Below are 12357 nucleotides of genomic sequence, written 5' to 3' on the forward strand. Positions count from 1 at the left end.
AAAAAACACCTCACTTATTTGAAAGAGCCACAGAGAGAGGGGAGCAAGAAAGGCATTTTTCATTCAGTGATTTACTCCCCAAATGGCCCCAGTGGCCAGGGCTGGCCCAGGCCAAAACCAAGGAGCCAGGACCTTCTTTCCGGGTCTCCCACACGGGTGCAAGGCCCCCAGCACTTGGGCCATCTTCTGCTGCTTTTCCAGTAGGGAGCTTGATCAGAAGTGGAAATAGTCGGGACTGGAACCAACGCCCATATGGGATGCTGGTACTACAGGTGGCGGCTTAACCCACTGAGCTAGAGTGTTGGCCCCTTGGGAGATTCTTACCAAGGAATTATTTTTTCATGCCTGAGTAGATAATAGATTGATCCTCTCTAGTGAGCCTAGTGTACTAGTTACAAGGTAAGAAGGTAAGCAAATAGTCCAACAAGTGAGTCAGTCATTAACATGTGGTTTTGATTTTTGAAGAGTAGCTTAAGATCAGTTAAGGTTAATAAGAGTTAATTTTTTTCTGAAAGATTTATATATGTATTTGGGAGAGAGATCTTCCATTTGCTGGTTCACTCCCCAAATGGCCATAGCAGCTAGCTCCTGGCCAGGCCAAAGCCAGGAGCCTAAGAACTCCTTCCTGGTTTTCCATTAAATGGCAGGGGTCCAAGTACTTTGACTGTATTTAGCAACCTTCCCTGGTGTATTAAGCAAAACCCTAGATTTGGGACACAGTGCTGTGGTGCAGCGGGTTAAAGCCCTGGCCTGAAGCACCGGCATCCCATATGGGCACCGGTTCGAGACCCGGCTGCTCCACTTCCGATCCAGCTCTCTGCTATGGCCTGGGAAAGCAGTAGAAGATGGCCCAAGTCCTTGGGCTTCTGCACTCGCGTGGGAGACCTGGAAGAAGCTCCTGGCTCCTGGCTTCAGGTCGGTGCAGCTCTGGCCGTCGTGGCCAGTTGGGGAGTGAACCATCGGATGGAAGACCTCTTTCTTTCTCTGCCTCTCCTCTCTCTCTGTGTAACCCTGACTTTCAAATAAATAAATAAATCTTTTATTTTTTTATTTTTTAAAAGAACCTAGATTTGAGGTGGAGCAGCAGCTACCCAAACTGGTACTGCGATATGGGATGCTGGCATCACAAGTGGCAGCTTAATTTGCAGGAGTTACCCCACAAGAGTAATTTTTAGTGGAGAAATCCTCAGTAGGCTCGGACTGTTGTTTGGACTGTTGGGTCTTCCTGTCCATGAAGGGCTTTTTTTTTTTTGACAGGCAGAGTGGACAGTGAGAGAGAGAAACAGAGAGAAAGGTCTTCCTTTGCCGTTGGTTCACCCTCCAATGGCCGCCGCGGCCGGCGCGCTGCGGCCGGCGCACCGCGCTGATCCAATGGCAGGAGCCAGGAGCCAGGTGCTTTTCCTGGTCTCCCATGGGGTGCAGGGCCCAAGCACCTGGGCCATCCTCCACTGCACTCCCTGGCCACAGCAGAGAGCTGGCCTGGAAGAGGGGCAACCGGGACAGAATCCGGCGCCCCGACCGGGACTAGAACCTGGTGTGCCGGCGCCGCTAGGCGGAGGATTAGCCTAGTGAGCCGCGGCGCCGGCCCATGAAGGGCATTTTGACAGTTTACTGCCAGATTGGTCACCAAAAGAGCTTCGTAGAGCCCCTTGCATTTGGATTGTAGTTGGCCTTCGGGGTGGTGATTTGTCTCCTGGACTCAGGAAACAGAGAGGAACATCAAGCAGCTGGAAGCATACCTATCTATGGTGACAAAATTGCACCCAAAGATTGTTACACATTTTATGATATCTGACTCTTAACAACATGGTCATTCCAAGATTATAATATTTAGTCTTAAGTAAGGGTCTCGCATATAGTATTTCATAGGAGCCCATTTGGAGCTTCCTTCTAGGGAGTGTGTGTGTGTGTGTGTGTGTGAGTGAGTGAAGATATGTTTACTTATTTGAAAGGCAGAGTTAGAGGAGAGAGAATCTTCCATCCATTGGTTCAGTTCCCAAATGGCTGCAGCAGCTGGAGCTGGGGCTGTACAGCTGGCAAAACTTTATCCCATGTGAAGTTGGCATCTTGTTATATTTTGGCGGTTGTCTTTTTTAGGATATGGTTAGTTTTTTCAGTCTTCCCAGTGGACTGGGGAATCAAGGAGGCATATTTTCCAGTGTCTTCCAAGATCTCCAGACACTTCTTGGGTCACTGGCTATTCACAGTTTCTCTGTTGTCATTTTGAATTGAAAATGTGGGTAATGATTTCTTTTTAATAAAGCTTTTGTTAACTAAGATGCTTTTACCATTTAGCATGAAAAGGTCATAACCTATACTACAAAGGTGTCTACAAATACTAAGAAGTATCTATAATTTCCTCTAGCTCTTGGCTTAACAGTAGAATCTATTTGCTAATCATCCTCTGGTTCTGCTCCTTGGGTTTGGATCCCTTTATTGCTGGAGGTGGTCCTGTTTTGGGATTATCTTTAGTACAAGTAAGAATTCTGCATGACAGTGGGATAGTTCTGTGCATGTGAGCCTGATGGTAAATTCATATAACCAGTGATGGGTTGCGTCTCTCCCCTAATGAGTTTCCTGATGAAAATGAGCAATGATTCTCTTCATTAGATGTTTGGGGACAAGCATTATTCCTTGTTATGAAAGATCCAGCCTTTCTTAGTTCTTTAATATTCTCTTGGGGGCTGGCACTGTGGTGTAGTGGGTAAAGCCATTGCCTGCAGTGCCGGCATCCCATTATGGGCGCCGATTTGAGTCCTGGCTGCTCCACTTCTGATCCAGCTCTCTGCTATGGCCTGGGAAAGCAGTAGAAGATGACCCAAGTCCTTGGGCCCTACACCAGCATGGGAGACCAGGAAGAAGCACCTGGCTCCTGGCTTTGGATCGGTGCAGCACCGGCCATGGCGGCCATTTGGGGAGTGAATCAACGGAAAAAGGAAGACCTTTCTGTCTGTCTCACTGTCTATAACTCTACCTGTCAAATAAAAAAAAGGAAAAAGAAAAAAAAAGCATGCAGCAGGCCTCCTGGTGTTACTTAAATTTCATATCAGAACTCTAAGGCTTATTCCTTCTGTTTGTACAGAAAGAAATCAATGACTTCTATTATTATTTTTTTTTTTAAGATTTATTTATTTGAAAGGCAAAGTTACGGAGATATAGAGGCAGTCTTCTGTCTGCTGGTTCACTCCCCCACTGGTCACAACGGCTGGAGCTAGGCCAATCCAAAACCGGGAGCCAGAAGCTACTTCCGGATCTCCCACGCAGGTGCCGGGGGCCCAAGAATTTAGGCCATCTTCTGCTACTTTCCCAGGTCATCACAGAGAGCTGGATCAGAAGTGGAGCAGCTGGGACGTGAACCGGTGCCCATATGGCTACTTTACCTGCTATACCACAGTGCTGGCCCCCAATTGACTTTCTTATATCTGGGAAACCAAGGACTGGGGATGATAGAAGCTTTTCCATTATGGTTGGAATGCCCTGTGACATTCTGCAGTTCAACTGAATGGCTCATTATCATTTCCTTTGAGAGCTTCAGATAGGGGTTTGGTCATGAGTCTATAGTTGGGAATCCAGATACAACGGAAGATGTGTTGGCCATTCTCAAGAATCCCTGTAATTATCTTTTAGTGGTAGGTATGGCCACTCTATCCAGAGCCTCTTCCCAGTCTGGCAGTAGTTTGTTCTTTCGACAGCTCAAAACCTAGATATTTTACAGTTGGTTAAGAAATCTGTGCCCATATATTTAAAAAAAATTTTCCCCCTTTTTTAATGATTTATTTTTTTCGGGCCCATAGTTGTGATATAGCAGGTAAAGCCACCCACCTGTGACACTGGTATCCCATATAGGCACTAGTTCAAGCCCTAGATGCTCCACTTCTAATCCAGCTCCCTGCTAATGGCCTACGAAAGCAGCAGCAGATGACCCAAGTGCTTGGGCTCCTGCATCCACGTGGGAGATCTGAAAGAAGCTCCTAGCTCGTGGCTTTGTCCTGGCCCAGCTCTGGCTGTTGGCAGCCATCTGGGGGAGTGAACCAGCGGCTAGAAGATCTCTGTCTTGTCTCTCTGTCTCTTTCACTTTGCCTTTCAAATAAATAAATCTTTTTTAACAAATTGTTTATTTGAAAGGTATAATGACTGGGAGGGAGAGACAGAGAGATCTCCCTTCCAGTGGTTCACTCTCCAAATGACCACAACAGCCACAAGTGGGCCAGATTGAAGCCAGGAGCTAGGAACTCCATCTGGTCTCCCACATAGGTTGGCAGGAGCTAAGTACTTGGATCATCTTCTGATGCCTTCCCAGGCACTTTAGCAGGGAGCTGGATTAGAAGTGAAGTGGGGAGCCGGCGCCGTGGCTCAATAGGCTAATCCTCCACCTTGCGGCGCCGGCACACCGGGTTCTAGTCCCGGTCGGGGCGCCGGATTCTGTCCCGGTTGCCCCTCTTCCAGGCCAGCTCTCTGCTGTGGCCAGGGAGTGCAGTGGAGGATGGCCCAGGTGCTTGGGCCCTGCACCCCATGGGAGACCAGGAAAAGCACCTGGCTCCTGGCTCCTGCCATCGGATCAGCGCGGTGCGCCGGCTGCAGCGGCGGCCATTGGAGGGTGAACCAACGGCAAAGGAAGACCTTTCTCTCTCTGTCTCTCTCTCTCACTGTCCACTCTGCCTGTCAAAAAAAAAAAAAAAAAAAAAAGTGAAGTGGGACTTGAACCAGCACTCCCATATATGTCTGGAATCTCAAGCACTGGTTTAACCAGCTGCACTGCAACACTAGCCCCCTGTGCCTTTCTTTTCAAAATTTATATACTTAGTGTGCCTAGAAATTTGGGGTCAGAATTGTGTTTTGATCTATCTACAGTTACTTTTTAAGGTTTATTTTATCTATTTCAGAGGCAGAGTTAGGGAGAGACAGAGAGGTTTTCCATCTATTGGTTCACTCCCCAAACAATGGAAATGGCTGGGGCTAGGCCAGGAGCCAGGAGCTTCTTTTGGGTCTCCCATGTGGGTACAGGAGCCCAAGCACTTGGCCATCCTCTGCTGCTTTCCCAAGTGCATTAGCAGGGAGCTTGATCAGAAGGGGAGCAGCTGAGAGTCAAACTAGTGCCTATCTGGGATGTGAGTGCTGCAGGGGCCAGCCTAATCCACTGTGCCACAGCGGCGGTCCTGATCTGCAGTTTCGTTAGTTTTACTAGCAATCAGAATGTCATTATATATTGGAGTTAAATGCCCTCATTAAGTTGGAATACCCTTAAATCCTTAACCAGAGCTTCTCTCAAAGATGGCATTCAAAGAATTTTTTAATTCTTGTGGGAGCATCATCCAACAACGTTATTTATTGCTTCATATTAGTTTCTGGATTATGCCACTCAAAAGCAAACAGTTTTTGGGACTCAAGACTCTCATGGGAATACAGTAATGGTATCTTTCAAATACGAGACTGTGAACCAACACAGTCCCCAAAGGGTTGAGTGAGGTTTAAGAATATGGCACCATGTGATGTATGTCTTACAGTTTGATTGATGGCCTTTAAGTCTGGCCCAAAATGATATTTGGTCTCTGGTTTTGCACTGGCAAAATGGGAATATTTCATGGAGACTAATGATATTGAATGAGTTGGTACCTAAGGAACGTAGTTCTCAGTGGCTTTATGCCTTCCTTTGCATGCCATTTTAGGGAACACTGTATTATTATGAAGCCTTTGTACCTGAATGGGTCTTGGTTCTACCTATCCTTCTATCAGGCTATATTCCTACCTCTTGTAGGATTTCCACAGAGATTTCTGATAAAGAATTTTTTTCCAGTTATTGTAATGTAGCTTGAAGAGTATGGGCTAATATCTACCTTCTCAGGTAAAAAGGCAACTTGTACATAGAGTTTTATTAGCACAAATGCCGTCTCACCAGAGGTATTGGGCATTCAGTCGTACAAACTGCCTCAAATAGGTTTTTCCTGAGTGACACTCAGCTGCAGGAAGGACTTGTAGGAGGAAACAGCCATGGTCTTGGAGGACACAGGGCCTTGTCTAGTGCTCAGAACTGAATATGCATCTCCATTGTTGATTACATTTTATTTGGTCACCACTGTGTCATGAATGAAACTTCTAAGCCTTTTTTTTTTTTTTTAAGATTTTATTTATTTGAGAGGTAGAGTTACAGACAGTGAGAGGGAGAGACAGAGAGAAAGGTCTTCCTTCCGTGGTTCACTCCCCAAATGGCTGCAACGGCCAGAGCTGTGCCGATCCGAAGCCAGGAGCCAGGTGCCCCTTCCCAGTCTCCCAAGTAGGTGCAGGGACCCGAGGACTTGGGCCGTCTTCTGCTTTCCCAGGCCATAGCAGAGAACTGGATTAGAAGAGGAGCACCTAGGACTAGAACTGGTGCCAATATGGGATGCTGGCGCCGTAGGCAGAGGATTAACTTATTGCGCCTAGGCGCCAGCCCCTGTAAGCCATTTTTATTACTTTTTTATTCCTCTTCCTACACTTCCACCCCTGTTTTGGAAATTTAGTAGAGTCTGGTTATCATTGAAATCAACCAGTAATTAATACTGCCATTTATGGAAAAAAAAAAAAAACAGTACTGCTTTTCAAGGATTTTCCATTTTTGCCAGCACCTAATTTCATATTGCTTTTGATGTTGTTGGTAGTTCAGTCTTTACAGGTCAAACTGGGTTTGCTCTTAGTTGCCCATACAGAAAACTGCTGGAACTAACTATAGTATGAAGGCAGGCAAAGGATCTAATAATATCTTATTACCTCTGAAGTAGAAGTGTAACCCACAATTTATTGATGAACAAAATAAGTAGTTATGTGGTCTTAGTGAGGACAGACCTCCTGGTTCCAAACTTCCTACTGCCACTTACACTGCCTCAGGGAGATGGATACATTTTGAATAAAGCCATTCAAAATGTGTGTAGTCTGTTTTGTATGATGAACCTGTTAAAAGTGATTATTGCACATCATTTTTAATAAAAGATGTCAAGTGTAGACTTGTATACATGTGCCTGACTATAGCCTGACAGATGGGTTTTTCTATAGTAGCTTTAATATACGTGTTGGTAGTTAGCTTCATCAAAATAAAGAATAATTCAGGGGCTGGCATTTGGTGTGGTGGTTTAGATGCCACTTGGGACACCTGTATCTTCTGTCAGAGGGTCTGGATTCAAGTTCCAGCTCAACTCCGGCTTCCAGGTTCCCACTAATGTGCATTCTCGGAGGCCCCAGGAGACGGTCCAAGTAGTTGAGTTCCTGCCACCCATGTGGGAGACTGAGATTGAGTTCCTGGCACTTGGCTGGCTGGCTATTGCCAACATTTGGAGAATAAACCAAAAGATTGGAGATCTCAGTCTTCCAAATAAGTAATATAGCATAAAGGGTTTCTATCTTGGGCTGTACTAAAATTTAGTACTTGAAATAAATTTCTCTATAATACTATTTACTACAGGCAGTTGTGACACACCTTATCGCAAACCATTAATATATTATGCTGAATATTGTTATTTTGCCAGTGCCGAATTTTTTCTTTGTATTTCTTTTACAGAAAAAGATGGCAAAGCATTTCATCCAACTTATGAAGAGAAACTGAAGCTTGTAGCACTGCATAAGCAGGTTCTTATGGGTCCATATAATCCAGACACTTGTCCTGAGGTTGGATTCTTTGATGTGTTGGGGAATGACAGGAGGTAACAATGTTTTTTGTATATTGAATTTAATGAGAATAGTATTAGATAGGGGTACAGTGTCAATTGGTAACATATAAATAGCTGGTTCATTAGCCTAGAATAAGAACTAAAACAAACATTTTTGTTTGCAGCTTTTGGAGACCTCACATGTTTATCTGTTTTTGACTTGGAGATGTTTATGGCTAAATATTGTGGAAGAAGTTTACTCATCTGATTATGCACAGAAGACAAGTACAGCTTCATTTGACTCTTCCTAAATAATATAAACAGCAGCCATTTAAAAATACATATTAGTTGATGACCTTATTGGGACATAAAGTTGTAACAAAAATGGTACATTGAATGTATTTTGTTAAGACTAAAATATAAGAAAATTAAAGCATTGATAATCTTTGCTATATTGGAATTATCAGCAATATAGCTAAATTCAGTTGGACAGTATGTGGCCTAATTTAGTAAATCTGCATATGCTTTTTGAAACTTGAAGTTGGGATCATTTTGCTTAGTGTGTAGTCATTTTAATCGTAATTGAGAACTGTTCACATTTAGGTTTAAATTCATTTAGGTTCTCACTCTGTAAGGGGAGGTAACTTTGCTTTTATTCCTTTCAGGAGAGAGTGGGCGGCCCTAGGAAACATGTCTAAAGAGGATGCCATGGTAGGGTTTGTCAAGCTCCTAAATAGGTGTTGCCATCTCTTTTCAACATATGTTGCATCCCACAAGATCGAGAAGGAAGAGCAAGAAAAAAAAAGGTGACATTTGAGGGCACAGAATATTTTTCCCCTGTGCAACCTATTATACTGATGATACTGTTTTATAGTGTGTTCTTGACCCTGTGTCTTCCCTTGGGTCTCACTGTGACAGTGGTTAAAACTTCCTGATTATGAGGTTTGGAGAAGGGAGGGTGCTTCCTTCTGGCTGTACCTTTAAAAGGAACCTCCCATCCAGCATGACAGCATTCCTTTTATCTTATTGGTTACTGATCACACTCCACTTTCAACTGAACCACTCCTTCCTCCCTATCCCCTGGTCTCACCACACCCTTGCTGCAGTCTCCCTTGAGTTTCTAGTGTAATCACGCTCCATTTCATGGTGTTATGCCACATGCTAGGCCTAATATTCATATTGACTTTGGCTTCCAGTTGGCTTATTTATTTTTCCTAGGCTTGGAAGAAGAGTTGCTAAATGGACTGTTCATGTTTATGGGATTTTCTGTTGTGATGTAAATCAGAATTATGGTTAACATGTATGTTGCTAGAACAGGGATGGTCAAAATCTTTTGCTCTGGTCCTGCCTAAAGCAGCCAGAGGTGGGACTCAAAATCAATAAATCTATAGAAGGCTAATTTTTAAGCTGATAATTTTGTATGACCCAAAATTAATAATATCCAAATAGTCATGGGCAGAGAAAAGATTTACCACCCCTGATGTAGAAATTATATTTTCAACAACTTTGACTAAAGTTTCTAGGTAACAGTGCTATAAAATCAGTTCTTCCTCATATTATACTTTCACAGCTGTTTGTCTTCTGGTTTCCAACCTTACCCTAGACTAGAAATACAGATTAAGAGAGTAAATAGCCTGCCGGCGCCGTGGCTTACTTGGCTAATCCTCCGCCTGTGGTGCTGGCATCCTGGGTTCTAGTCCCAGTCGGGGCGCCAGTTCTGTCCCGGTTGCTCCTCTTCCAGTCCAGCTCTCTGCTGTGGCCCGGGAGGGCAGTGGAGGACGGCCCAGGTGCTTGGGCCCTGCACCCGCATGGGAGACCAGGAGGAAGCACCTGGCTCCTGGCTTCAGATCGGCGCAGTGCGCTGGCCATAGCAGCCATTTGGGGAGTGAACCAATGGAAGGAAGACCTTTCTCTCTGTCTCTCTGTCTCTCTCTCTCTCTCTCTCACTAACTCTGCCTGTCAAAAAAAAAAAAAAGAGTTAATAGCCTAATAAATGAGGGAGGAAAAATAAACTCAAATTATTAAAAGCCTGGAAGTCAGTTAATATGAAGATAAACTTCTCCATTATGGCATAATGTAGTATTTATGCTTGTAGTTCTAACCCCTGAGACTTAAAAGACAGAATCATAGATATAATTTATTCCTGTTTAATAGGATAGGAAAAAGGTTAATTATAATCTCAGAAAACGTTTATCCAAAGGAAAAATGTTTGTCAGTTTATTTGAGATACATATAAAGATTTTCTATCTGCTGGTTCACTCTCCATGTGCCTGCAGCAGCTACGGCTGAGCCTATGTCCAGTAGCCAGGAATTCATTCCAGGTCTCTCCTATGTGGATGGTAGGGACTCAAGTACTTGAGCCATTACCTGCTGCCTCCTTGGATGTACAATAATAGGAAGCTGGGATTGGGAGCAGAGCTAGGACTTGAACTCGGGCACCTGAATATATGGAATATGGGGTCCCAAGCAGCATTTCAACCACTGAACCAAACAGACTATGGACTGTTTGTAGTTGGAGGTCCTGCCCTTTTCTTTTTTTTTTTTTTTTTTTTTTTTTTTTTTTTTTTTGACAGGCAGAGTGGACAGTGAGAGAGAGAGACAGAGAGAAAGGTCTTTCTTTGCCGTTGGTTCACCCTCCAATGGCCGCCACTGCAGCCGGCGCACCGCGCTGATCCGATGGCAGGAGCCAGGATCCAGGTGCTTTTCCTGGTCTCCCATGGGGTGCAGGGCCCAAGCACCTGGGCCATCCTCCACTGCACTCCCTGGCCATAGCAGAGAGCTGGCCTGGAAGAGGGGCAACCGGGACAGAATCCGGCGCCCCGACCGGGACTAGAACCCGGTGTGCCGGCGCCGCAAGGTGGAGGATTAGCCTATTGAGCCACGGCGCCGGCCTGGTCCTGCCCTTTTCAAGAAGAATTTGAAAAATTTTAGTTGACTTATTTGAATGGTAGAGTTGGAGAGAGAAAAGGAGAGAGGGAACTGTACCCAGTCTTCCACATGGGTGGCAGAGGCCCAAGTATTTGAGTCATCTGCTGCTGCTTTTCCAGGTGCATGAGCAGGGAGGCAGATCAGAAGTACAGCAGCTAGGACTCAAACTGGCCCTCATGGGACTCCAGCATCACAGGTAGCAGCTTCTCCTGCTGTACCACAGTGTGCCTCCCCCTAACCCCCTTTTAATTAAGAAACAGAACTCCCACCTGCTGATTGATTCCGCAGCGGCCAGCAATGACCAAGTCTAGGCTGGAGCCAGGAGTTAAGAACATAACCCAGGTCTCCTAGGTAGGTGGTGAGAACTCAGTTACTGCAGTCCTCATCACTGCTTGCCAGGATCTACATTGGCAGGAAGCTGGAGTCAGGAGCCAGAGCCCAGAATCAAACCCAGGCATTCCAATGTAGGACATAAGCATCTTAACCAGTAGGCTAACTGCCTACTCCTAAAGGAAGATTTGTTTATTTACTTGAGAGGCAGAGTTACGGATAGAGAGAGGGAGAGATGGAGAGAAAGGTCTTCCATCTGCTATTTTACTCCTCAAATGGCTGCAGTGGCCAGAGCTGGGCTGATCCAAACCCAGGATCTTCTTCTGAGTCCCCCTTGTGGGGACAGGGCCCAAGCACTTAAGCCATCAGCAGGCAGCTGGATCCAAAGTGGAGCATCAGGGACTTGAACTGGCACTAATATGGGTTGCCGGCACTGCAGGCAGATGCTTAACCCACTATACCACAGAGCCAGCCCTGATTATTTTTTAATTCAAAGAAAAAATTAATACTTATCAGAATGGAATGATGTCCCTTTAATCAAAAAACTACTCAAGATGAAAATATAAATGCATATAAAAATATTTTTCCTTTAAAATATACTTCTGTTGTGGGATTTAATCCATATAGAATTTTTTAAAAGCATTTGAGACTAGTTCACATAGAATTCTTTTAAATCATTTCATCCATCCTGAAGCTTAAGCTCTGGCTTATGAAACTTCATGTCCTGGACGAGGTATGACATAGTAAAAGTAGATCTTGTTATTGCTGTATTTGGAGCCTTGGTTGTGGCTCAGGTTTGGTAATCATGGGAATTTGGGGGGGAGGGGAGAGAGAGATAACAGCACATAATCGTCATAGTAGGACCAAGAAATAGTGTCTTCTGAGAATCCTTAGAAATTCATCCTTTCTTCAACCTCCCTGTAATCCAGCCCACTCTTAGACCCATAAGATGTTCATTCCTAGTGCAGCAGTCTGTTCATTTTGGAAATGGGCATTTGTGGGAGTTTGCAAAAGCTAGGTAAGGGCTACAACTAAAAGTCCAGCTGTTTTCATTATATGGAATATTTTTATATTTCTGAAATTACATTTTTAAAGCTTATAACTATGAAACACAATCAAACTCTAACCTTTAATTCTGCTTTCCTTTCTGTAGGTAATAACTCACACACTTAAAAAGATTTTTATTAATTTATTTTGAGAGAGTTACAGAGGGAGAGAGAAAGGTCTTCCATCTGCTATTCACTCCCCAAAATGGCTGCAACCACTGGAGCTGAGCCAATCAGGAACTTCTTCCTGGTCTCCCAAGTGGGTGCAGGGGCCCAAGCACTTGGGCCATCTTCTGCTGCTTTCCTAAGCCCTTACAGGAAGCTAGATTGGAAGAGGAGCAGCCAGGACTTGAACTGGCACCCATATGGGATGCCAGCACTGCAGACATCAGCTTTACCTGCTATGCCACAGTGCCGGCCCCATTGTTGCCACTTTT

The 12357-nt window shown here is 44.7% G+C and overlaps 1 protein-coding gene across 1 annotated transcript in view; it reads left to right on the forward strand.

The window, feature by feature from the left end:
* ACBD3 (acyl-CoA binding domain containing 3) overlaps window positions 1–12357 on the forward strand; it is a 62674-nt gene that overhangs the window by 33749 nt on the left and 16568 nt on the right. Inside the window, exons 2-3 of the mRNA XM_002717482.5 lie at window positions 7529–7670; window positions 8282–8422. Coding sequence (XP_002717528.1) covers window positions 7529–7670; window positions 8282–8422 — 283 coding nt within the window. The remainder of the gene's footprint in view (window positions 1–7528; window positions 7671–8281; window positions 8423–12357) is intronic.

Source organism: Oryctolagus cuniculus, chromosome 13 (assembly GCF_964237555.1).
Source record: "Oryctolagus cuniculus chromosome 13, mOryCun1.1, whole genome shotgun sequence".
Classification (NCBI taxonomy): domain Eukaryota; kingdom Metazoa; phylum Chordata; class Mammalia; order Lagomorpha; family Leporidae; genus Oryctolagus; species Oryctolagus cuniculus.